The sequence below is a fragment of the Lactuca virosa genome, chromosome 1, assembly GCF_052849685.1.
Source record: "Lactuca virosa cultivar CGN04683 chromosome 1, Lactuca_virosa_CGN04683_v6, whole genome shotgun sequence".
Taxonomy (NCBI): domain Eukaryota; kingdom Viridiplantae; phylum Streptophyta; class Magnoliopsida; order Asterales; family Asteraceae; genus Lactuca; species Lactuca virosa.
This window is the reverse complement of record NC_136426.1, coordinates 210,197,626-210,225,421: the sequence shown is the minus strand read 5'-3', so window position 1 is coordinate 210,225,421 and position 27,796 is coordinate 210,197,626. Positions and strand designations below refer to the sequence as shown.

Sequence of the window (27,796 nt, the reverse complement as noted above, 5' to 3'; positions counted from 1 at the left end):
AGGATAAGGCTCATGTGAGAGACTTGGGCCCAATTTGGAAAATTGGGCCATAAATGGGCCATAACTGGGCCTTTATGGTTATGTGATATTGGGCCATGAGAATACAAATAGTTTAGACTGGAATAATTGGATGGGCCTTAAGGAAAGACCATGTAAAGGTCTGGGCCCATTTTGGAAAATAGGGCCATATATTGGGCTTTGGCCCATTACTTGACTTTTGGGCCTTTGGAGTGTGAGTTGGACTTTCGGGTTGGAACCCAATTATTAATTGGGTATTGTTTGATGTTGACAGTTCGGGAATCTGTCAATCAGCAGCTGGAGTGTACCTGCAGGACTTCAGCCGTGCCAAGTGAGTTCTCCTCACTATATCAACAGGGTCTACGGCACCAAGGTCGGCCCTTTATGATTTACATCCTGGTTTAGGATGGTTGCTATGTTACTGCTATGCTAGATTTCATCCTGGTTTAGGATGGTTGCTATGTTAGATTACATCCTGGCTTAGGATGGTTGCTATGTAATTGCTATGCTAGATTTCATCCTGGTTTTAAATGGTTGCTATGTTAGATTACATCCTGGCTTAGGATGGTTGCTATGTTATTGATGTGCTAGATTTCATCCTGGTTTAGGATGGGTGCTATGTTAGATTTCATCCTGGTTTAGGATGGTTGTTATGTTAGAGATCGGTTAGATCGGTATCCTGGTTATAGGATGGTTGCCATGTTAGTGATATGTTAGATCTGCATGTTTACTTGTTTATATGTATGTGCACATGTTGTTGGTTTGGGGGAAGGGTGAGGCAGGTCCTGCTGTGTGCAGTAGGCCAAGACACCCTGGGCGGACCGGGTAGACTGCAGGCCCGGGCCGGACATATATAGTCAGGCCGAAGGCCCAACCAGCAGTCTGGATAGGCTGAACGCCTTGAGGAGGGCGGTCCAGACGTGCCGAAGGATCAGAGAGCGGTCCAGATAGATTGAGGACCGGGATTTGGTCCAGTCATACTGATGGCTCATTATGCATGCTGTCTGTATTTGTTATATGATATGGTTAGACTTGTATGGCGTTGGTATTTTGAGGAAACTCACTAAGCTTCGGGCTTACAGTTGTTTATTTTGTTTTAGGTACTTTTGATGATCGCGGGAAGGCGAAGGCGTGATCGTGCACCTCCTTATATTTTCATGATCTGATTCTGGGGATACTCTGATGCTTAAACTATTTTGCAAACAAATTGTAATAACTTAATGGTTTTAAATGTTTTAAAAAGTTTTAAATTGGCTTGAATTTTATGGGTGTTACACTATGAAACCCTTTGTACTGTTGCGCCTCGTGTTTCCACTTTAGCGGGGTATGGCAGTATGCAACAATAATAAGTATATTTTTGAAGGAACATTGTTCAAAATAATTTGCATAATCTGAATACATGTTAATTTAGTTCATTTCCTACACTTTCCTGCAACATTGCAATTTTTTTCATGTTACATTCAAAAGATAGGTTATTAGAACATGCACCTTAAGTGTTTGTTGAAATGTCTCACATAATTTATCTACGATCACCTCGCAACCAGGTATAAATTTTGGTATTATTTTTTTTTCTAGATTTTTAGCATCATGTGTTTTTGTTGTTTGCAACTTTGTAGTGTTACGTGCTTTTTTTCCCATCCTCAAGTTTTTCTATCTATGAGAGGGCTTCATTTTTTTTAATTATTGTAAACTATCGATTTAATCTATTGCATTTTGTTAGGACTTTTATCAACATCATAAGATTCTAATAAATTGTCCATTTCTTGATCTTTTAGAAAAAGATGTTCTAACTGGATTACCATCTACGACTGTGGCATTCTATTTGTTGATTAAGTGATCTATGATTTGGCTAGGATGATTTTTAAGGATTATGCTTGGCTTGATAATTGCCATCAGAAAATACATCCAACAAAAAGTGAAAAATGATTTTTTAAATTAATACCCTTATCTAACTGTAACGCTCTAAAAATTCCAACCAATTTAAACTTTTCAAAAACAACCCATATTCATTAAGTTATTACAAAAAGGTTTTCAATTCATTTAACATCAGAGTATCCCCTAGAATCATATCACGAAATCATAATATGAGGAGTGGTACGATCACGCCTTCGCCTTGCCACGATCTCCTGAAGTACCTGAAACATAACACTACAACTGTAAGCCCGCAAGCGTAGTGAGTTACCCCCAAAATACCAACCACACATAACATACTCATAACATATCACAAATAGAACAACCACGCACATCGGGTCTACTGTGTGACTGGTCCGCCCGCACCGGGCCTTCAGTCCACCTGGTCCACCCTCCGAGTCTAGCCATGTACATCGAGTCTACAGTGTGATTGGTCCGCCCGCACTGGGCCTTCAATCCACCTGGTCCACTCTCTGAGTCTACAGTATGACTGGTCCGCCCGCACCGGGCCTTCAGTCGGCCTGGTCTATTCTCCGAGCCTCGGCACGTCTGGTCCGCCCTCTCGGGGCCTTTAGCCTATCCGGACCGCTCGCTGGGCCTTCGGAACATCCGGTCCGCCCTGGGTATGTTGGCCTACAGCACAAAGCAGGACCCGCCTCAACCCAACCCCAGTCCAACAACCATGTGCACATAAACATATAATCATATAACAATCTCTAACCAGACAAGCAGTCTAACAGATCACATAGCATATCAACATCCTAACCAGGATTCCGACCTAACCGGTCACTAGCATAACATTACCCTATATCCCGGGTACCGACCTTAACCAGATCTCTAACACATACCATCCTAACTACCAGGATGCAGACATAGCAAAGCAATAACATAACAACAACTACTCGGATTTCCATCCGATAAAGGGCCGGCCTTGGTGCCGTAGACCCTGTCAATATAGTGAGGATAACTCACCTACAACTGTCGACTGAAAAGATAAGACCAAGCTGCTCCGACCACTGACACGATCTCCACCACTAGCCAACACCAAGACACTGAACTCAAAATAAATGCCAACAATTACCAAAATACCCCTGGAAGTCAACTGGTCAACTCTTGGTCAAAGTCAAGTCCTCAGTCAAAGTCAACTTCCTGACTAGCTCTACTAGCCGAGTCGACCCGTCGACTCGTCGAGTCCCTATACTCAGAAACTCCCATAACGCGACCCTACTCGCCGAGTCACCCCAAGACTCGCCGAGTCCAAGGCAATCTTCAACAGACTCGCCGAGTTGTTCCTCCAACTCGCCGAGTTCATGCACATATTCATACTACTCGCCGAGTGCACTCATGTGACTCGCCGAGTCCAAACGTGACATCTTCATTCAGACGGTTTCAGGCCATTTCATTGCTTCCAATACATAGATCTGGACTCCTAGGGCCAGATTCACACGTAAAGTTTCCAACTTTACGTGCATGCAAGGCTCAACAAGCTCCTTCCAAGCTATAAAAGGGTTTTGGGACAAAGGCACTCTCCCTCAAGCCCCAAGACTGATGCTTTCTGCCCTCATGGCTCCAATACAACCTAGATCTGAAGTTGCAACCTCAGATCTGGCCTCTAAACCCGAAATAGATTCCAAATAAGCTAAAAACCCCAAATTAACAACCAACAATGGATCTAGAAGAGGAAAACTCAAGGTGACGACTTGTTACCTCATAAATGTGCTCAAGAAGGAGTAGATTCCAGATCTATAATGATCTCCCAATGCTAGCCTCTTGATCTTTTAGCTTCCTCCTCTTAAACTCTTCTTCCAAGCTCAAAACTCTTACAATGGAGGCTCACACACTCTAATTAGGGTTTCTAGAACTCAAATGGGCAGTAGAGAGGCTGAGGGTGGCTATAATGTGCTTTATATAGGGCATAACTCCCGGATTAGGGTTTTCTCCATTCAGCACCAACTCGCCGAGTCCACCCATGTGACTTGTCGAGTTGGTCACTTAACACGCGACTCGACTCACCGAGTCTATCCGTCGACTCGCCGAGTCAACCTTCTTATTTACACTTTTAGCCCTTCAACTACACTTCTGAATTTCCGGGATGTTACACTAACTTTAAAGGATATTTTTTCAATTTTGATGGCATGTAACAGAGTTTTGGCTGAAATTTTCAATTTTGTCGGCATATAACAGGTTATGATTTAAATAATGATATTAGATATTTGGGAAATCATGTTTTCTTCGGTTCCTAAATTATTTTGCAGAAAGTGGTCCAATTTTGTATTATTGGTCTCACAAAAGGCATGTCTCATGTCTCTTTTAATGTATCCATTGAGTTTAATAGTTTATTGTCTATATTTGTTTTTAAGAAAATGCTAAATCTTGATTTAATGAATGCAGGTTAGGTAGTAAAGGTGCAAGAAGAGCAAATTATTAAATATGGGATGATCATGACTATGTCAAGCCAAAATAAAATTCTAAAGTAACAAATGCTAAATTCAAAAGGCAAGAACTTGTAATGCATAATACATATTATAATTCCCAAATAAATAACCAAAAACTAACCTCGTCCCCAAATAAATCACATTTTAACTAACATCAATAAATTATGATTATACTGTCTTGATTTTTAATTATACATTATAGAGAGTTGGTTGATATATAGTCAGTATTTAATGAAATGGAACATATACGATGGTCATAATGTGAAAATAACCTTCAAATTTGGCCTGATACAAAAAAATTGTCTAAAACTTATTTCTAAAAACAACAAGAAATAACAAAAAAACTTTCAAAAAGGATTGAGAAATTACAACGAACTTTTCAAAACTATCAAGAATGTATAATACAGGATGATAATAATGCTAAAAAAACACCGGGTTTGGTCTGATGCGAAAAAGAATAATTCTATATGAAAGTAGGATTTCAATACTAAAAGAACCTATATGTTTTTATCTGATGCAAAAATGGCCAAAACATACTTTTGAACCGACAAGAAATAACAATGAACTTTAAAAAACAACCGATATATAGAAATGTACTTTCAAAACTCTCAAGAATGTAAATTACAGAATGGTAATAATGATAAAAACATTAGTCTGGTCAGATACAAAAAAGAAAATTTTTATATGAAATTTAGGATGCTAATAATGCTAAAATTGGTCAAATAATGCAAAATTTGCTATAATTGGTCTACGCCTGATAGTCAGAGGTACATGCTATACTCATTTGAAAATTTTCATTCCTTCCAAAAACATTCAATTCCATTCCTAAGAATTGACACTTCTTTCCATTAACCTTTTATGATCATTTGGTGTATTCAAGTATCTTCTCGTTAGGTGATTTCCATCATAAATCGTTTAATATATCCCCTATTCATCCAACTGTAGGGTATCGATACCTCCATCTTTTTAACATTCTCATCAATTCGGCACTATTTTATTAATCTCTATTTGAAATTGTTAACTTTTTTGATCTGTTTAGGGTTGTGCGTTGAGCCCATTGAGGCGATGATTAAGGAATTCAAGATTTTAACGGCATGCCCTATTATGTATCTACCTTATCACATGTTTAAGAAATAGAACATCTACTTTTGTACTAAATGAGTATTTAATGAAAATCAAGTTTTTTTGTTCTTTTATTTGTTTAGCATCGAAAAAACAAGAAAACATTGTTTTTTTTTAATTCATCATGAATAACCATTTAATAACTATATGTAAAAGATATGAATACTCAGTAGTTATGACCACATATCTTACTCAAACGTCAGCAAATGTCTTGAAGTAAGCATTATTTTTTCCATTATTTTATCATTATCATAAGTAAAAAAGACATCCTCATGTGTTTAAATTGTTTAATCCGTCTCATAATAACAAGTAAGTTTTGTGCCAATTTTGTCTTTTGACATTTTCAATGAGTCACGGGTAATATCTAAATCGAGCATACATAACTGTTTTTATATTTATTGGTTAGAGTTTCTTTATATTTAATATTGTGGGGGGTTATTGTGGTTCATTTTGAAAGAACATAAATAAGTTGATAATTTTTAAATAAACAGTTCTATATTGCAATATAACCATAAAATAACAATGTATTTTGAAAGTACATTGTCAAATGTTGGATTATACTTGCGTAGACCCGTTTTCATGCATGGTTATCTATATGAAGCTGTATTCCATGTCACAAGTAAAAAAGGTTTGAAGGTACTCATATGTGACGAGGAAGGTCGTTCAACTAATAAAACAAAAAATGTTGTCCACAAAGAGATCCTTCAACGACTATATATTTACCTATTTCAGTGTATTTTCTACACATTTCAATAATACTAATAACCCTGATTTTTTTTATAACTATTCTACAATATCTATATACATTTGTATTTTATTTTTGCATTCCTCCGCGTTTAATGCAGGTCATAATCTAGTTACATTAGAAAAAATAAAACAAGCCTCAATAAAGATTTCTTAGAATTGCTGAGTTGTAGAGATAAGGAAAGGTCAGGTGAGCCAAATTCTATGTCTGTTGAGTGACAAAGCTTCTCTTGACCGGAAAATGGAAATATTTATTTAAAGGAAAAGTGAAAACATATTAGAAATAAGTTTATGACAGTCGATTTGTGTGCTTGTTTATATATGTTATGAGAAAAGGGGTTTTGGGATAAAAGTATCTTAAGGGTCATCCTCAAGTACGTCAGACTTAGGGGTGTAAGTGAGTTGAACTACTCGTGAGCTACTTGGGATCAAATCGTTAAAAGCTCGATTCGAAAACGAATTAAACGAGCCTGAGCCAAGCTCTAGCCTAAATATGAAGCTCGTTTATTAAACGAGATCAAAGCGAGCTTCGATCAGTGAGCTCGCGAGCCTAAACGAGCTTAAACGAGCCTATATATATTATACATTATTATTTTTATTTTTATACATTAAAATAACTAATATTTGAGAAATTAGAGATTTAGGGTATTACTAAACAAGCTTCTTAATGAGCTTGAACCGGGCCTAAGCTTATTTAGACTTATCAGACGAAAAACGATCCGATCTCAAGCCTGAGCCGAGCCTATATAATAATTCACGAGCTCGAGCCGAGCTCCGTACACTAAAGCTCGTATCGAGACGAGCTCGAGCTTCAGCCCCACGTAACTTAAATGAGCCCGAGTCGATCCTGTCCAAGCTCGGGCTCGACTCGGCTCGTTTACACCCCTATTCAGACTTCCTTTGGGCCAAAGCTTTGATGTACACTCACTCATCTAACGAAAAGAAATAGATTAAAGATTTGACAATGATTGCAGAAAACTAAAAACATGAATTAAAATATTATCATCTTTAGATAAAAAGTACTCATAAAATTGACATCTACCTTCAAAGCACAAATTTTTCCACCTTGATGTAACTAGTTGATCCTTAATATCCTTGTCATAATGCACAAATCGTCATTTGCTTCCTATTATTGTTGTTATAGTCTGAAAACCAGTGAGATGTTGACCAATGATGTGATTCCATGACTTGTAACAATTGAACACATCTTTTTTTTTTCTTATTCTTCTCCATCATACACAAAACTCACCCCATACCCCTTGCTTCCATCTGTAATCAAATTTAGCATCTCTTTACCCCAATAAAGTATGTTGAATATTCCTAATTCATAATACATCTACCACATACAAGCAACACACTAATTATATATACATACACATACAAATTTACAGAAACACATATAATTAACTACACCTAAGCTCGATTTCAGATTCCTCTAATGTTGTACCAAAAACATCAATCCGCATGCTCAAAGAATTAGAGAAGTCTAGGTTAGTCTGGCCCAAACAATGTAATACATTTTCCTCAATATCTGCTAATGGTTGCATTTTTACCAGACCTTCAATATCAAACGATGAACGTGTCCTCCACCTTAGTGAGAGATTGAGTGGGGACATTTTTGGATCAAATACAACTTTTGTAACAAAGGATTATCAGAAAGAGAATCAAGGTTCAAATGTTTGAGTGTTAGTGGAGGATGCTCGACTGACGTCAACAATTTACAATCACCCATACTAAGTGTCTCAAGCCTAGGAAGGCTTCTTACAAAATTGGGTAGGGAAACAATAGGATTTTTATCTAGATATAATTCCTTTAACATGGTTAGGCAACTGAAGTCCAAGGGAAAAGATTTAATGGACAAATTATTATTCTTAAGTGACAAGCTTACTAAAGATCTCGGTAATGAAATGACATGGAACTTTGAATAACTTGGCATAGCCCGGTAAATAGTTGAACCGAGATAGCAACCGTTTAGAAATAATGTTTTAACTTTCTTTATCATGCCTAAGCTTCTTCGAGGGTTTTCAAGATTGTTGCAGTAGCTTAGATCAATGAGGACAAGTTCACGACATCGCTCAATTGATTCACAAACCTCAAGAAACCAATACAAACTCCAAGTATTAACCTCTCAAGTTTAGGTTGGTGGTCAAAACCACCAAGGCAACGAAGTTGTTTACAGAAACTTAAAAATTAAGATTCTTCAACGATCCAAACAACCTTTTGTCTATTGAGCATGATCTAGTTAATTTCTAAAAGTAAGATAAGTTAGAATAGTATTGAACTTTATCAACTCGACCTAGAAGAGTAATAAATGGAGATAAGTTACCTTTAGCCTCTTAAGAAGTCATTGTGGATAGCTACAAGAAATCCCAAATAGTTCAATCTTGCTATCTGACTTGTCAAGAGCAACCAGATTCTCCATCGGTAAGTTTAAAGATACAAACTTCAAAGGGAACCCATACATACAAAACCATATTAGTTTTTTTTTTCGAAAATCCTTGCAAGAGTCGATTATTTGCACATAATTGAGTTAAAGAAGCATCAACCTATCCATCCTACTCAATGCATCTGTTTTAAACTCAACTAATCCATGTAACTGCTCTTTCTCAAGCATTCTCATGTCAAGGGCGAGGCCGAGATCATTTTACATACCCTAAGAAGAAAGTGGATGCAAAAATACTTTTTAAAATGTTAGATATGTATACAGACATACTAAATGTTTTAAAGAAGTATACATAGCATCTTACTCTTTCTTCTTTCAATACTTCGAATAACTCATGACCCCACATTTGACTTCATTCCCATGGATGGTAATTTGATTCTTAATGTACCACAAATCTTCCCGTCTCTTGAACCAATTGATGCATCGTCAATTCTTTATTCCATCTGATACTAAGAACACCTCTATCAACCAAATTTGTAATCCCAGATATTGTCTCAATATCACATGCCTCTAATATTGTTACACTAGAATCTATATTCATTCCAACAAATATACAAGAAATATGCTTAAATAGCTCCTTGTCATTTTCTAATGGCAAAGAGTCAAAAACCATTTTTTGCAACAACGAAAATACACCGAAAATGCACATTCCATATGAGGTTGTAGGCAGAGGGAGGACTAATCATTGTAGACTTTTGTCTTCCAATTTAGTAAGGCAACACTAAACACACCAGAAAGAGAAGATAACATGGTCATAGCTGCATTCACTTACAGAGTACTCCATGGTGTACTATTCAAAAAGTTAGTTGACAAACCAACGAAGTCACAAAGAGACATGATGGAACGAGTCCATAGGTTCATGAAAGAAGAGGAAGTGGCGTCAGAAAAAAAGTATAAGTAGGGACAGACAATACAACAACAGTCCTAAAGATAGAGGAGTGTTATACTATAAGAATACCAAGGGCCGCAAAGGTACATCAACAACAAGATACAAAGACCAAACAAATCGCCACCACACAATATAATCTACCCGGCCTACCGGAATGGTGGCCGAACCAAAATAGCGACAATTGTTGAGGGAAAGAAGAACAATGGATGAAAGAAAATGAAAGATTCGGCAACAAGGACAACCATTGATACTGTGAATTCCATGATTCAATAGGTCATGAAGTTATCGAATGCACAATACCAAGAAGAGAGATCATAACAAAAATACAATCAGGAAAACTAAGTGAACTGATAAGAGGTTTGTGTTCCAAGAAACTAGAAAGCATTGCACCAGTAGAAGTCAAAATAAAGGGATCAATAAAAGGAGAGATTTTCATGTTCAGACAGGTTGAGAAATCTGTAACATCCCGTTTAAATAGAATAATTAAATAATAAATCAGGAACCCCGGGAAGTAATTATTATGATTATTTCATACTATTATAGTCCGAGATCAAGTAATAATTATCGGATGTTAGAAGTCGGAGGTTAAAAGTGTAAGTCCCGGATTAGTTTTGTAAATATTAGTGAAGGCAGGGACTAAATGGTAATTATTGGGACTTCATTTGAAAAGAATTTGTAGAGGAGGGGCTGTTTTAGTAAAATCCGGACCTGAAATGTAAAGGACTTAATGATGAGGGTTTATATGGTAAATATAGGGTCTATTTCGAAATAAATGGGAGCTGGAGGGACCATTTTGGTCATTATGGCAAACTCGTATAAGGAACCTGTATATAAAGGTTATGAAACCCTAACCCTAGAGACTCATTGCAGCCGCCAACTCTTTACCACCTTATACCTCCCATCTACGGCGTCACCTCCTTCCTCCACTTCCGGCGTCGCACCGCCACTGTTGAGACCGTAAACCACCGAAGCCACCTCCACAAATTTGTTGTTGCCTCTATCTTCTGTCCAATGTCACAACAAGTCGCCGCTGGTGAACCGAGGAAGCGGAAGACCGACGTCAAGGTAGGTGTGGCTTTCTTTCCCAGCTAATGACGTTGCTGCCGGAGTGTGCCGACGGCCTCCCAGCACCATTGCTATTCCAGTGGTCGTCAAGGGCGCAAGCAGGCGTCTTCTCTCCACCCTGCCGCTGCTGCTATCGTTGGGGGGGGGGGGGGGGTTATGTCGACGTCGCTGCCTCGCTGCTAGTCCTTTCCGTCAAGGGTTGCGCCTGTCGCCACCCTTTCGCCTCCTCTTTAGTCTCGTCATCAGCCGCGACATGCCACCACAAGATGTCGCCGTCAAGACGTCGATGCCGCCTCTCCGGGTTTCTGCCGTCGCCAACCGCCACCGGAAGGGTGGTTGGGTCCTTGTGCAATTGAGAAATGTGTGTGTGGGTGTTTTAGGGGTGTTTGATGGCCGGAAAATGAAGAAGACGACCACCATGGCCGCCAGCCATGGTGGCTACCGCCATGCGCCACCGCCGGCCGCCATTAGGTGGATATGTGTGTGTGATTAGATTAGTGGGTGTGTGTGTGTGTTAATTGATAATTTTATTGTAAGATGTAATTAGGAATTGAGATGATAAAAGAAATTGAAAACCACCACCTTATGGTGGTGGCTGCTGCCGCCACCGGCCGTCGTGTCGGGTGGCGGTGTGCCTTGTTGGATAGTAACTAGTTTGGGGTGTTTGGACAAATGAATAAAACCCTAGTGGGCCTTGTGAGCCCTAATGGTCCCAATGAAGCTTAATGGACCTAAAAGCCCAACAAATTGATAAATGGGCTAGTATTTGGGTTGGAAACCCTAATTAGGGTTTGGAAAACCCAAATGCCAATAAAACCCTAATTTTGAGAATTAATCGGGACATACACTAGAATTATTTAATAACTTGAAATATTAAATAATAATCATTGGCAATTAACCTAAGTCAATATTAGACTTAATGGATTAAGTCCTTAATGGGTTAAGTAAGAAACACTTAACCCTAATCATCATTTCATGTGAAAACCCTAATGTTGGGATTATGGGCTTGGACTTATCGAGACCCATATTTGGGTCATTGGAATGGAATTGTGTATTAAGCCCAATCATACCATATGACTTATTTAGTAAAGTGAGGGACTTAATGGATTAAGTCCTTAATGGGTTAAGTGAGAAACACTTAACCCTAATTGTCATTTTATGTGAAACCCTAATTTTACTTGGACTTTGTGTGGGCCTTTCTATCGGGCTTTGGCGATTGGACTATTGATGGGTTGTCCAAAAACAAGTTAATGGACCAAAATAAGTAGATGGGCTTTAGGATAAGGCCCATGTGAGGACTTGGGCCCAATTTGGACGATTGGGCCATAATTGAGACTTTATGACTATGTGATAATGGGTCATGGGAATTGGATTGGAATAATCGAATGGGCCTTAAGGAAAGAACATGTAGAGGTCTGGGCCCAATTTGGAAAATTGGGCCATATGTTGGGCTTTGGACCATTATTTGACTTTTGGGGTTTTGTAGTGTGAGTTGGACCTTGGGCTTGGAACCCAATCATTAATTGGGTATTGTTTGATGTTGACAGTTCGGGAATCTGTCAACCAGCAGCTGGAGTTGTATCTGCGGGACTTCAGCAGTGCTAGGTGAGTTATCCTCACTATACTCAAGGGTCTAAGGCACCAAGGCCGGCCCTTTGAATTGTTATTGGTTATGTTATGCTAGTATGATCTGTTAGATCGATATCCTAGAGGGTAGGATGATAATATGTGATATGTGGTATGACCTGTTAGTTAGATATCCTAGAGGGTAGGATATAATATTATATGTTATGTGGTATGATCCGGTAGACCAGTTTGTTGTCTATAGAATGTTATGTGAGTATCTGTTATATGTGCACATGTTTGTTTGGCGGTTGAGGCATATCTGCTTTGTGCGAAAGCCAATAGACCTGGGCATTCCAACCTGTTGGTTATGGGCCGTGAGTATTCCATCCCGAGGATGATTAGACTCATAGTATGTGGGCATTCCAACCTGTTGGTTGTGGGCCTGGGATATTCCAACCTTATGGTTGATTGGACTCATAGTGTGTTGGCATTCCAACCTGTTGGTTGAGGGCCTGGGGTATTCCAACCTGATGGTTGATTGGACCCATAGTGTGTTGGCATTCCAACCTGTTGGTTGAGAGCCTGGGGTATTCCTACCTGATTGTTGATCGGACCTATAGTGTGTTGGCATTCCAACCTGTTGGTTGAGGGCCTGGGGGTATTCCAACCCGATGGTTGATTGGACCCATAGTATGTTGTTTATGATTATATGTGTATTGTTGTGGGTATGGGTATTTTGGGGGAACTCACTAAGCTTTCGGGCTTACAGTTTCAGTTTATTGTTTCAGGTACATCAGGGGATTGTGGCAAGGCAAAGGCGTGATCGTACAGCTCCTTACATTTTCATGATTGATTCTGGGGATACTCTGATGTTTAAACTATTTTGAAAACAAACTGTGATAACTTAATGGTTTTAAATGTTCTAAAAAGTTTTAAATTTGCTTGAATTTTTGGGGTGTTACAAAATCAGAAATGCATCAACGATGGGATAGTGACACATTCACAATTGACGAGTGTGACTACCTTAATCACACTCACATATGTTATGAACTTGTAGTTATAGAAAATTTCCATTGAAGGAAGTATGTGGCGACATCTACATTGATAACGGCAGCTCAACGAATGTAATGTATAAATACTACTACAGACAACTTCCACGACAAATAGAAGACGTAATAGAACCACGAGAGTCCTACCTCATCAGATTTGTTGGACACAACGTATGGCCAAAGGGTATGATAACCTTATCACTAATACTAATAGATTACCATAATGAAAAAAATAGAACCCAAAGCATAAGTTTGTTACCACCAACACATCATCACCATATGATATAATCTTCGGGAGGACGGTGTTGTTAGAACAACAAGAAGTATCAATCACAATCAGAGAGTTAACGTGGACAATAACGTTAGGGACAAAATATGAAAGGATACTACTCGAAAAAATGACAAAAAAGGTAAACAACAAGGGTTAGAATGCAAACTTGGCTAAGGCAACAAGCCATAGGAAAAAATAACGAATTAGCTAACATCCTGCAAACCACAGAGTCAAGGGGGGTGAATGTGCGTGAAAAGAGAAGCCAACCTAGTATCATTAAATCACTTGGGAAAAGCGACGAGGTTCAACCGACAAAAAAAGGAAAACGTAAACGCATAACAAGATCAAAAGTTAAAACCATAAAAAGAATTTATAAGGACAACTGAGCACATCAAGCAACATCTTGGATACTTCAACCATCAAAAGGTGTCAGCCTTCACACCCCGCTAAAACGGAAGCATGAGATACAACTCAAGGTTTCATTGCATAAGGTAAAAGAAAACACCAACTATTGTATTAAAAAACATTATAGTTTACAACAAGTTTTAAAACAACATTTCCAAAAATTGTTACATCCCAAACCACATACATAAAGCAGTTACAAGTGGTGTGTTCCTAAGTGTCATCTTACTGACCTGTAAAGTATAAGTTCCTATAAAGTAAAGTAGTTGAATGAATTTGGAAAAGAGTATTTAATGAGTTTAATCCATCACATGTATGTGGGAGGAAGAAAAGAGAAATGAGTTTATAGGTGTAAAACCTTCAATGCCTTGTAAAACTTATAACACCAAGACTCTCTCTTGTGTGTAGGGATTCAAATACGAACCAAAATGGCATGGTTCACTAAACTTGTGTGTGAGCCACCCATGGATACGAATGCACCACCGGTTGACCAAAAAAGTTCTAGGGCTTTTTAGCTGATATTTTTCTCCATAACTAAAAGTTTATTAGACTTTTTCAATTACAAAACTTGCATTAAACATAGTTTTAATCACAGATTGCCAGTTTTGATTTCCTGATTAATGAGTGTCTTTAACTCTTGTTCAGATCGATTGTCGTCAGTTACAATTTTTTTTTACCAAAAGACTTTCCTCCTAGCGGTAAGGAGTGATCCTCTCAAATGAGAGGTCATGGGTTCAAGTCTCTTAAGAGACATAGATGGTATTTAGGAGTAGGTTTAGATAGTTTGCCGTTTCAAAATAATAATAATAATAATAATAATAATAATAATAAATAAAAATTACAAATTTTTCTCGGTATAAATATTGCATCCTATGTGACAATTGAGAGACACCAGATGGTAAAAGTTGTTTAAGCACCAGAAATAACCCAACAGCAGGTAGAAATTGGATGAACGCACAAAATCAATTAAAAGCCTATGTTTTGTTTCTTGAATGTAAGATTCCTGGGCCTCACTTGTTGACTTGTCACCACTCCTGGACTAAATGTTTTTTTAATCATCAAGCTCTACATTAAATGCATAAAAATAATCACAATTAATCCTATTGTAACTGTTTAAACACTAAAAATACAAATCAACAGCCGCATAAAAACATATTTGCATATTAGGGCCCAAAATTAACTCATAAAACTTCATAAATCCTGGAAAAACAAATACTGCACATCTAGAGTTCATATAATATGAATTCTAAATAGTTGTTGGTTTTATACATATACTTTGTTGTCTAATAAAATCGGGATCTAATGTATTTCAAGTGCAACACACTGGTTTCCATGTTGTCTGCCAACTAAGTGGAGAAAACTTCTCAGGAGCATGGTAATGAGTGATTTCTTGAGAAGAAAAGTAACCACCATATATTGATGGTCATGAATACAATTGAGTAATACTTGGATTTGGCTAAAGACAAACACTAACTTGATTACAAAAATTATTTTTTAAAGTAAAGAAGATAATAACAAATTTACATTAAGGAATGGATATACAAACAATATATACACACATACGGGATATAACTGACAACCCAATGTCGTGGCCTGTAGGTATTGGACATTGGTAGGCGTTTCTCATGGGACCAAAGGGTCTTGTAGAAGGTTGATTTCCAGATGGAGGTTGATTGAATCCCACATAAAAAATTCAGATAGATGAAAATTCCATATACAAGCTATCTAGCTTAGGTTTAAATGTCGAAAATAGCAATGTACTTTCATTGATATGTTTATTACAGCATTCTACTTCATTTCTTCCTGATATAACATTGTACCTTGAAAAAATGGTATAATAATAAATATGTATACAAAAAATATATCCAACCTAGTATTGTACAAATTCTGAACATGCATGTTTTGAAGATCCAACTCTCTGGGACAAGAAAACACCAAAACCAAAAGCACCTTCATTTCCATTAGAATCAATGAGCTGTTGAGATAAGGAAATTAAGGTCAGGTGAGCCAAAGTGTAAGTCTGTTGAGTGGACTGCCAGTTGGAAATATTTATTTATGTGAAAACATATTAGAAATAAGCTCGTGACAGTTGGTTTATATATGTTATGAGAAAAGGGTTTTTGGAATAAAAGTACCTTAGGGACAATCATTGCTAGGCTTCCTATGCGACAATGCTTTGAAGTACAGCTTATCTAATGAAAAAAAAAATAGATTGAAGATTTGGCAATGCTTGCAGAATATTAACACATGAATTAAAATACTATCATTTAGTATAATCAGTTTTAATAAAAAAATATTACATAAGAATGACACCTGTGTACCTTTAAAGTGTGCGCCTTCTCCACACAGATGATAATAGTTTCGTAGAGCTATATCAAGCGTAGGCCAAATAATTCGACGTTTGCTTAGGATGTATTCTCCTGTTGTTGATTGAAATCCAGTGAGATCTCCACCAATAATGTGATTCCATGACTTGTAATAACCCAACACATCTCCTTCTTCTTTTTCTTCTTCTCCATCTTCATACACAAAACTCACCCCACACTCCTTAGTAACTGCATTACCAGTATCATATAGTCTCTTCCTCACTGTAATAGTAATGTGATCACCACATTCCATTTCATTCATCCCAAACATCCAATGACTTAATAATATTAGACGATCGCCACCCACACTGAATCTCTCAATGTAATGTTCGTATATCCATGTGAGGTTCTTTGTTATATTACTAACTTTGATCACTGGCAAATTAATAAGGTCCGGATCATCTACAGATCCAAGTGTCTCATCCAGACATCCAGATGTCAGCACATAGCAGAAATTCAATCCTGTGAGGTGGTTAGGAGATGATGGGATTGTAAATGATACTGATGGCCCCATCCTTCTATCTGTAATCCAATTTGGCATCTCTTTACCCCAATAAAGTGTGCTGAATATTCCAAATTCATAATACATCTGCCAAATACAGCCACCTTCATTAATTATATATATGTACATATTCACATAAAGACATATAGTTAATTAACTATAGCAAACCTGGATTTCAGATTCCTCAGTTTCTCTATAACCAATAGAAATTTTCACGTGCTTTCCGCTAAGGAAGTGTAAGTTAGTCCAGCCCAAACAATGTAATACATTTTCCTCAACACCAGCCATTGGTTGGATTTTGACCATACCTTCAAATTCGAACGATGAATGTGCCAAGATCGTCCGTTCTAGTGAGAACTTGAGTGGGGACATTTGTGGATCAAATACAACTTTTCGTAACAATGGCTTATTAGTAAAATCAAACATTAGATTTAAAGATGTTAGTGTATGTGGAGGATGCTCAACTGATGTAAGCATATGACAGTTTACCATACTAAGTTTCTCTAGCCTAGGAAGGCTTCTCACACAACGGGGCAGGGAAAAAATAGGATTTTTATCTAGATATAATTCTTTTAACATGGTTAGGCAACTGAAGTCCATCGGAAAAGATTCAGTGGATAAATTATTATTCTCCAGTGACAAGCTTACTAAAGATCTCGGTAAAGAAATGACAGAAAACTTTGAATAACTTGGCATAGCCTGGAGAAGAGTGGAGGAAGAGGTTATTGTGTTTATGCCAATGTTGTTAGCCTTGAGCATTTCCGATGATTTCTTATCCCTAATCTTGATTCGAGATTCACCGAGATAACAACCGTTTAACAATAATGTTTTAACTTTCTTTAACATGCCTAAGCTTCTTGGAAGCTTTTCAAGCTTGCAGCAGTAGCTCAGATCGATGTGGACAAGTTCAAAACATTGCTCAATTGATTCACAAACCTCAAGCAAACCAATACAACCTTTAAGTATTAATCTCTCAAGTTTAGGGAGGTGGTCAAAGCCACGAAGACTATGAAGTTGTTCACAACAACTTAAATTAAGAATCTTTAACGATCCAAGCAACCTTTTGTCTTTTGCGCACGATCCAATTAATTGCTGAAATTGAGATAAGTTAGAATATTAGTGAATTTTATCAACTCGGCCTAGAAGAATAATAAATGGAGATAAGTTACCTTTAGCCTCTTATGAAGTCGTTGTGGATAGCTATAACAAATCCCAAATGATTCAATACTACTATATGACATGTCAAGAGCAACCAAATTCTCCATCGGTAAATCTGGAGGTATAGACTTCAAAGGGAACCCATGCATACACAACCATCTTAATTCTTCTGGAAAGTTCTTGAAAGAGCCGGTTATTTGCACATAATTGAGTTGCAGCAGCATTAGACTATCCATCTTACTCAATGCATCTGTTTTCAACTCAAGTGATCCTTGTAACTTCTCTTTCTCAAGCGTTCTCATGTCAAGTGTTAGACCTAGAACATTTTTCATACACTAAAAAGAAAGGTGTGAAAACATATTGTAAAATATAGAAAACCAAAATGCTTTAAACAAGTATACATGGCATATTACCTTTTTTTGTTTTAACACTTTGAATGACTCATGACCCCATATTTGACTTCTTTCCCATGGCTTGTAAAGTGCTTCTTCACGTACCACAAATCTTCCCATCTCTTTAACCAACTCATGCATCTTCAATTCATTATTGCATCCGATACTAAGAAGACATTTGTCGATGAGATTTGTGATCCCAGTTTTTGTTTCTATATCACATGCCTCTAATATTGTTACGGCATCATTTTTATCCATTCCAACAAAAATACAAGCAATATGCTTAAACAAGTCTTTGTCATTTTGTGATGACAATGAGTCAAAGCTCATTCTCAAGACATTATTTATAGGGGAATCATTTTCTTTCTTTATCCTATCTAGGTATCCCTCCCAATAAGTTACATCTCGATTATGTAGAGATCTACCCAAAACTTTAAGAGCCATAGGATGTCCTTTACAATACTTCACTAGCTTTTTTGACACCTCTTCATAACCTGGCTTGGGATCATTGCACATAAATGCATGATAACACAAAAGTTTTTGTGAATCTATCTCATATAGGAATTTAAGCTCGTACATTGCATGATTGGGTTTACAGTTCGTTTTGAATAGTGTACAACTCTTTGTTAACCATGCATCTGTTGTTGTTATTAGGATTTTAGTTCCTGCATAAAAACCTTTGGCTCCAAGTAATGCATCTAATTGGTTAAGAGAACTAATATCATCAAGAACCAAAAACACCTTTTTACGGGCTACTGCATTCTCTATCATTGAGGTGTATATAGAATCATCAAGAACTTGAACTGAAATTGGTTTTGAAATGTCATCACATAGTTGTTTCTGAACATCAAGCATCCCATTAGATTTTTCCTCACATTTCCTACCGATATCTTCAATGAAGCTACTTTTGTCAAATTCGTGAAAATGTAACGCATAGACATATTTGGCTAAAGACGTCTTCCCGATCCCACCCATACCCAAAATAGTTAGTATATCTGTCGTATGTGATGATGTATCTTTCAGCCATGAAGTGACGAAGTTAATGGAGTCTTCCATCCCAATAAGTTGTGGCAGTGGAAACCTTGAGGATATGCGTAGTCTACGGAAGATGTCCTTGACAATTTCATCAATAAGCTCCACCTCAAGCCTAAAGTTTGATTTTAGTAAGAACAATAATCAAAACAACTAACATGTCATACTGGAGATTTAATTTTTCAAAAATGATCCAAATCAAAATTATATCATATCAAGCTATTATATTATTAAGTTTTCATATCATAACTGTTATCGTAGTTGCACTCCTAACCATGTAAGTATCTAATGTACAAGGTCATAATCTCTAAGTTAACCTTTCATACTTACAAGTAAAAGCATTAATATATCATAATAAAAGATGATATAGTTTGAAGGTAGAATGATATATAGAAAAATAGCACATGCATTACAATTGTTTAATATTTGGTTTATTAATGAAAATCATATAAAATAATTAAAAAGATTTATCTTCATGAACTAATTTTGGGAAAATAATAAAAGCATAGAAAATGTGTTACAATTAGCAGGCTCGTTTAACTATATGAATTAATTTGTGAGATCACATAATTGCAAAAATTGTTGTGTTCCAGCCTCCAAAGCTACAGTAGCCATCATTGTTGACAAAATGAAACCTACGGGACAAGTTTTTCTTCCCACCCTATGATGAACACAATTAATAGACGCAACTACAATGGTGGCTGCCAAGACTATAAATAGAGACTTCATTCTTCAGTTGTATGCATCCCAAAAACACAGAGACACAAATGGTATAAAACTTAGAGTGAGAGTGTTAGTGAGAGGGTTGGTCTTTTGTAATAGTTGAGTGTGAGAGTTGCTCCTCCTATTGTAATTCTATTTTAGTGTTTAATAGAAGAGTTTTCCAACCCCAACAACTGGTATCAGAGCCCCGTTTGGTGTCCAGGGAATTCTTTACGAATTTCTCTGTTTTTTCATCAAATTTTTTTGTCTCAAAATCCATTTTTGAGTACACCGTTGGAAAGGGCTTGTTTCAAGGATTCCGAAAATATATTTTTCGTAATTTTTTGACCACGGGAAGACCTCCAAAACGTCGGTCAAAGTTTGGTCAAAATCGCCGGAAAATATCGCCGGAAAAACCAGTTGCCGGAAAGCCTCGCCGGAGAAGAAGGAGTGACGTCATCAGTGACGTCATCATTGACCAGAGTTTCAGATATTTTCAGTTTAGCCCCTGAAGTTTCCGAAAATTTCAAACAGGTCCCTCTGTTTCTAAAACACTGCAGTTCGGTCCCTGTTTGTTCCGAAAGTAACCTGTTTGCTCCCTAGACTTCAGAAAAGTTTCAGAAAGGTCCCTGGTTGGCAGAAACGTTTCAGATTAGTCCCTGTAAGCTGCGAAAATTACAGTTTAGTCCCTATAATTATGAAAAGTTACAAATTAATCCATAACTTTTCAAGAAAGTATATTTTGGCTCCGAAAAATTCTACCCCACCATTTTTGACACTTCCAAATCCAACCGAGAGCTTGGTTTTATCTAATTTTTCCTCGAAATATTTGTAAAATAAATTTGCAATATTTTCGATGGAATCTACAAGTACGATTACGATGGTTCGACTTACGCCCACAAATTACAACATGTGGAAGCCAAGGATGGAAGATTTGCTTAATCTGAAAGATTTAGCAGAGCCTATAGAAAAGCAAGGCGTCAAACCCAACACGAAGACAGACGAAGTTTGGACGAGAATAAACAGGAAAACGGTGGCACAAATTCGACAGTGGATCGACCACAGTGTTTTTCATCATGTCTCTCAAGAGACAGACGCGTACAAACTTTGGGAGAAGCTCGAGAATATGTATCAGGCAAAGACGACACGCAACAAGACCTTGCTGATGAGGCGCCTTGTAAACCACAAGTTACGAAGTGGTACGTCCATAACCGAGCATACGAGTCAGTTCCAGGATCTCGTAAACCAGCTCGGTGCTGCTGATTGGGTTCTCAAAGACGAGGAACAAGCCATATTGCTCTTGAGTTCTCTACCAGATAATTGGGAGACGCTTGTTGTGACTCTCAGCAATTCTGCCCCCGGTGGTAAAGTGACAATGGAGATGGTCACAGATGCCCTAATGAACGAGGAAGCCAGAAGGAAAGAAGCTGGTACAGACCAGTCTTTTGCCCTCGTGTCAGAAAACAAAGAAAGAGGCGGAGGCAGAACTGGAGGCCGAGGTCGAGGTAGAGGCAGAGGTAGACATGGTCAAAGTAGAGGAAGATCCCAAGATCGTGGGAAATCACGAGATCGAGGGAAATCGCGAGAGCGAGGTAAATCTTCAAATACATGGTTCGAAGGCTATTGCAATCATTGTAATTATTATGGCCACAAAAGGAGTGATTGCCGAAGGTTCTTACGAGAGCAGCCCGAGACAAGCCAGAATCCAAGCAGGGAGAATGGTGAAACCATGGTCACCATAACACAAGACGTTGCCCTTGTTACATACGAGGAGGAAGCATGCCTACATGTTGAAACTCATGATGATGAGTGGGTGATTGATAGCGCTGCATCATATCATTCGACTCCAAACCGGGATTTATTCAGTACTTATAAACCCGGAGACCATGGTACCGTGAAGATGGGAAACACCAGTTTCTCAAGCATTGCTGGTATTGGTGATGTGCATTTAAAGACCAATGTTGGATGTACATTGGTGTTGAAAGATGTTCGGCATGTCCCAGAGCTGAGAATGAATCTTATCTCAGTTGGAGCTCTTGACGTCCAAGGATATGATAATCAATTCAAAAATGGCACCTGGAAGTTGTTGAAAGGTGTTATGGTTGTTGCAAGGGGAAACCTTGATGGTACTCTTTATAAAAGTCATGCAAAGTTGCTTCAACCAAGTCTCAATGTTGTTAAAGAAGAGACATCACCAAACTTGTGGCATAGAAGACTAGGCCACATGAGCGAGAAGGGATTGACGACTCTTGCAAAGAAGGAGTCCATTTCAATGGCAAAAGATGTTGCCTTGGATCCTTGTAAATACTGCCTATTCGGGAAACAACATAGAGTTTCCTTTAGCTCCACAAGAAAGAACCGCTCTGAGTTGCTGAGCCTTGTCCACTCCGACGTATGTGGACCCATTGAAGTAGAATCTCTTGGTGGAAGCCGGTATTTTGTGACATTCATTGACGATGCGTCACGAAAGGTATGGGCATACTGTTTGAGAACGAAGGACCAAGTATTGGAGCGCTTCAAAGCTTTTCATGCAATGGTGGAAAGACAAACAGGCAAGAAGCTAAAATGTCTCCAATCAGATAATGGAGGCGAATACTATTCCCGTGAGTTCTCTAAATACTGCACGGAACATGGTATCAGACATGAAAAGACTGTCCCACGAACCCCACAACACAATGGTGTAGCAGAACGGATGAATCGCACCATTGTTGAGAAAGTTCGATGCATGCTCAGCATGACTAAACTCCCAAAGCCATTCTGGGGTGAAGCTGTATTGACATCTTGCTATCTAATAAATAGGTCACCTTCCGCTCCATTGAATTTTGAAGTTCCGGAGAAGATATGGACGGGTAAAGACATATCATATTCTCACTTGAGAGTATTTGGGTGCAAAGCGTTTGCACATGTATCAAGTGAATTGCGGAAGAAATTGGACCTCAAATCCACTGCATGCATCTTTATTGGATATGGAGATGAAGAGTTCGGGTACAGGCTATGGGACCCAGAACTAAATAAGGTTATTCGAAGCAGAGATGTGGTTTTTTATGAAAACCAGTATTATGATTTCAAGGCACCGGTTAACAAGCAACAAAGCTCCAAAGTTTCAGATATAATATCTAAAAATAAAGATGATGTTTCCACTGAAGAAGTGGATGAAGAAGTCGATGATGCAGATCAAGAAGGTGTTGAGCAGGGGGAGCTTCCACCCTTGGATAATTCAGATCCACTGCCAGAAGTTGCAAACGAAGGAACTCAAGTTAGACGATCCGAACGAGTACGTGCTCCATCAACAAGATATCCGACTTCAAACTACATCCTTCTTACTTTGGCAGGGGGAGTTATCTCGTGGCAATCCAAGTTACAGAAGTGTGTCGCACTGTCAACAACAGAAGCCGAGTATATTGCTGCCGTTGAAGCTGGGAAGGAGCTTATATGGATGAAACGGTTTCTTCAAGAATTAGGCTTTCCACAAGAAGAGTACATCATTCATTGCGATAGTCAGAGTGCTATGGACCTGAGTAAGAACTCGATGTACCATTCCCGTACAAAACATATTGATATATGTTATCACTGGCTTAGAGAAGCAATTGAGGGACGAGAATTGAAGTTGTTAAAGATCAACACCAATAACAATCCTGCAGACATGTTGACAAAGGTGGTGACACAAGAGAAACACAGACTATGTGCTGACATAGTTGGGATGAGGATTGTTGGACGGAGACTGGAGGGAGAGATTTGTTGTGTTCCAGCCTCCAAAGCCTCCAAAGCTACAGTAGCCATCATTGTTGACAAAATGAAACCTACGGGACAAGTTTTTCTTCCCACCCTATGATGAACACAATTAATAGACGCAACTACAATGGTGGCTGCCAAGACTATAAATAGAGACTTCATTCTTCAGTTGTATGCATCCCAAAAACAGAGACACAAATGGTATAAAACTTAGAGTGAGAGTGTTAGTGAGAGGGTTGGTCTTTTGTAATAGTTGAGTGTGAGAGTTGCTCCTCCTATTGTAATTCTATTTTAGTGTTTAATAGAAGAGTTTTCCAACCCCAACAAAAATTCGATTCGATTCCAACCATATGTATATCCAAATTAAATGCATCAAAATATGCCTATTTGATTAATATGAAGGGACTTGTTTAAATGCATAAGCATAAAGAGAAGATTATGTATAATTTTTATTTACTAATTAAACTATTAAAGGATTATGGAAATATGGATAAGAAAGCGGTTACCTGCCATTTGCATCATTCCCTTTTAAATCAGCAACTTCTCTAAGTGCTTTATTCCAAAGCTCTATCTTTTGAGCCCACTGACTTCTTTTATTTGAATTTGTCTCTGCCTCCATCTTTTGTCTATGCTTAGCCATTGCATCGCCGAAGCTACTTTGTTGTTTCCTGACATGGCTGGGCTTAACATGATAAAAGATGGGGATTACAACATGATTGGATTTCATACGTTGCTCAAGGATCAACACCAGTTCATCGAGACACCATGTGGAAGTAGCATAATTTTTGGACAACACGATAACAGAAGCCCTAGACCCTCGAATACCACTCTCCAATTCTGGTTTTAGATCTTCCCCTGTTTCAATCTCTTCATCGTCCAAGAAGGTAGTGATATTGGCATGCATGAGGGCATTGTAAAGGTGATTAGTGAAACCATGACGAGTGTCAACACCTCTAAAACTTAAAAATACGTCATGTCTACGACAATTATGAGTTGATGAACATGAAGATCCTTCACAAAGTTCAGAGAGAACAACCATTATGAGTTATGGATTGATGAGTACTCTTCAATCTTGCCACGCCTTTGTTTCTAGATAAGCTATGACTGTTGGTTTGATCGTTTACGTCTTGTGTCTCAGAAAGTATGAAAGTAAGTATTTGTTCTGAAGCTTTTGAATCTCACACTTTCCTCAATTGTGCCTCAATCTCAAGATCCCATACATAATGTCTCTACATAAAATCCAGATTAGTAATACCTTATGCAACTTACGTCTCATCAAAGAATATAGCCTCAACAATACATATGCACCTCCAGACTTTTCCATGTGAAGTAATATGTTTCAAAATAACCAACATATATACAGCTATGTATTGATATAGAATCACCATATTGAACCAATAATCAATATGTTTAATAACCTACAAAACCTTTATCTTGATCTGATTAACCCACCATAGACATTCCTAATATTGTCTAAACAATTTCCATCTAAAGTTAAGTTCAACAATACTCAAATAAATCAACACCAAATACCATTCTACAAACAACTACAAGATCCACTATTATATCCTATGAAAGGAATTGCAAAAACATATTGGCATCCAAATTTCACTAGATATGAACAAACAATTAAAAGATCCAAATACAAGCAGGAATATGTGCACTTGTGTACATTGGAATGAACCTCTTTTCAAATTTGAACTTATCTATCCAAATTATATGAATTTGAAACAAACAAGTCACACCAGTTCTGAGCTTTTAATTACAAAGTATATACAACAAGAAAGTTCGGAGGTAAACAGACTTTATACACAAGTGCACATATCTATACTCCTCTATACTCCCCCTAGAACATGACTTCATGTTACCAAACCTTACTTTTAATTGCAAAATCCACATGACAAGACTATCAAAGGGATGAACCCAAGCACATAGATGAGAAAGTGGCCACGAGTTATCCTATCTGAAAGTAAATGGTGCATTACTAAATTAATTCAGGATCTAGACTCTGCACTAGCATATTCATAATTCTGATTCATTGAATATAATACCCGAAAAGTACTTCACAAGAACCAAGTTTTCTTATAATCCAAAATTAAAGCTTCTTCAATATTATTGTTTAGCTTACTGTTAAGATTCAAAAAGAATCATAGGAGTATATATGTAGAGAATCATGTTTCTAAATTTGAAGATACAGAAGAGTTAATGACGTGCATGTTGGCTCTGTATTATCCTAACTGAATGACAAAATGAAAAACCTAACTGAAATCATTGAAATTTCAATCCCTTGTCAATGAACAAACAAATTATTATGATTTGATATATGATTAATCAGACAAAATTTTCAAATAACATGTGAAAGAAATTGTAAGAATGTGCCTGCACAATTACGTGCCTACATAAGTACCTGAAGCAGCGAGAATATCGGACGTACGAATCAACTGCGACTCGAGCGAACAGGATGACGAGTAAAAGCTACAGAGCAAGGGGCGGGAAGTCAACAGGTAAACGGCAAGTCAACGACGAAGGAATGTAGACGGCGAGAGAGGTGAGAAGAATGTTGGTTTTTAGTTCCGGAAGTCCTAATATAGACAAAATTAAAAAATTGGTCCTACCGTTAGTCAAAAATTGTAATTTTAGTTAAAAAAAAGTCTTGTACTAACATAACCAGTCCAAAATATATTTTTTTTATTATTGTTTTGGTCATCAAAAATATGAAATCAGATAAAATGACTATTTTGTCTTTTATTTTGTTGTTTTTTTTTTTAATTTCCTTTTATTGTAGAAATCAAAAGGAAACGAAAAATAAAATACAACATCTCTCTCTCTCCACCTAATTTTCACAAAGAGAAAATATCACCATCACCAGTCGGAGATATGAACGCAGCCACCACCACCGGTCAATACCAACACAAAAAGGGTTGAAAGATGTGAACGTCACCACCAATGTCGAACATCCCAGAAAGCCTTCCATTTTTCGGTGAAGAGATATATAGATTTGTGGTGCTGAAAACCATATTTGTAGCTCTGATAAAGGTGGCACTAAAGACCAACAAGGCTTTTTATGCCTCCAATGACAAACAGAAGGTCTAATCGACCTAATCGATTAGGGTTTTCTGGCAGCGATTGGATTAGAGTTTTCAAAATATCCAACGGTGAGTAGATTAGAGTTTTTCTAGAAGTGGGGATATAAGTCAACGACAAAGGGTTAGTCGATTAGGTATTCTAGATCTAGACATGAAATTATCTCTTATCTCTAGTGGTATGATCGTTGGCAGCGACGGTGTTGTAAACCGATCCTATTCGAGAAGACAAACTAAGAACATGAGCAACTCTAAACCGAGAATCCATAAAGGAGAGCATTGTGACGACTTTGGCCATCATAGCAACAAAATAGAGAAAAATAGAGAGGTGGTGATCGTAGCAGTAGAAGAGAGAGAAAATGTCGGTGTTGGCGTCGGCATCGACCAGTCAATTTTCCGATGGACGGTGAAGAGTGAGTGAGAGATGGAGTCGGTAAAAGAGGGATGTCAGTGGGTTATGAAGGGGTAGGTTTAGATTTTGTCTTATGTTTTATTTTAATAAGATAAAATAAATAAATAAATAAACAAAAAGAAAGGATAAAACAATCATTTTAAATAGTTTTAATTTTGAAAATGGACCAAACTTTTATAAACATATATTCTGGACTAGTAGTGCTAGTCTAAAACTTCTTGGACCAAAGTGAGAACTTTTGGCTATAAACGGGCACCATTTTTGCAAAATTGTCCTTAATATATTTTTAAGGCCTTACGTGTAAAATACTATGTAATTAAAATATAGATAAATATAGGAAAATTGAATAAGGTAATCAAATGTTTATAGTATTTTGAAGGAAATAATCAATTCATATATTTTTTGCAAAATAACCATGCAACTCCGGAATGGACATTCTAGAGTTGTCGAAAATGGGTCATGCCCACTAGTGAAGCTAGGTTTTATATATATATATATATAT

General features: G+C 37.6%; 2 protein-coding genes across 2 annotated transcripts; both read right to left on the bottom strand.

Annotated features, from left to right (window-relative positions):
- Positions 1-15,704: 15,704 nt before the first annotated feature.
- LOC145108519 (disease resistance-like protein DSC1) lies at positions 15,705-18,241 on the bottom strand. Its single transcript, XM_079045562.1, has 5 exons — positions 17,953-18,241; positions 16,952-17,875; positions 16,237-16,870; positions 16,051-16,107; positions 15,705-15,890 (listed from the first exon to the last, which is right to left on the bottom strand). The coding sequence occupies exons 1-4, from the start codon at positions 18,175-18,177 to the stop codon at positions 16,052-16,054; spliced, it is 1,839 nt and encodes a 612-aa protein (XP_078901688.1). The 5' UTR covers positions 18,178-18,241; the 3' UTR covers positions 15,705-15,890; position 16,051.
- A 10-nt stretch (positions 18,242-18,251) lies between these two features.
- On the bottom strand, positions 18,252-24,838 carry LOC145126997 (disease resistance protein RUN1-like). The gene is made up of 3 exons (XM_079062255.1): positions 24,306-24,838; positions 18,355-19,480; positions 18,252-18,257 (listed from the first exon to the last, which is right to left on the bottom strand). Exons 1-3 carry the CDS (start codon positions 24,836-24,838, stop codon positions 18,252-18,254), a joined length of 1,665 nt encoding a protein of 554 aa, XP_078918381.1.
- Between the last annotated feature and the right edge of the window lie 2,958 nt (positions 24,839-27,796).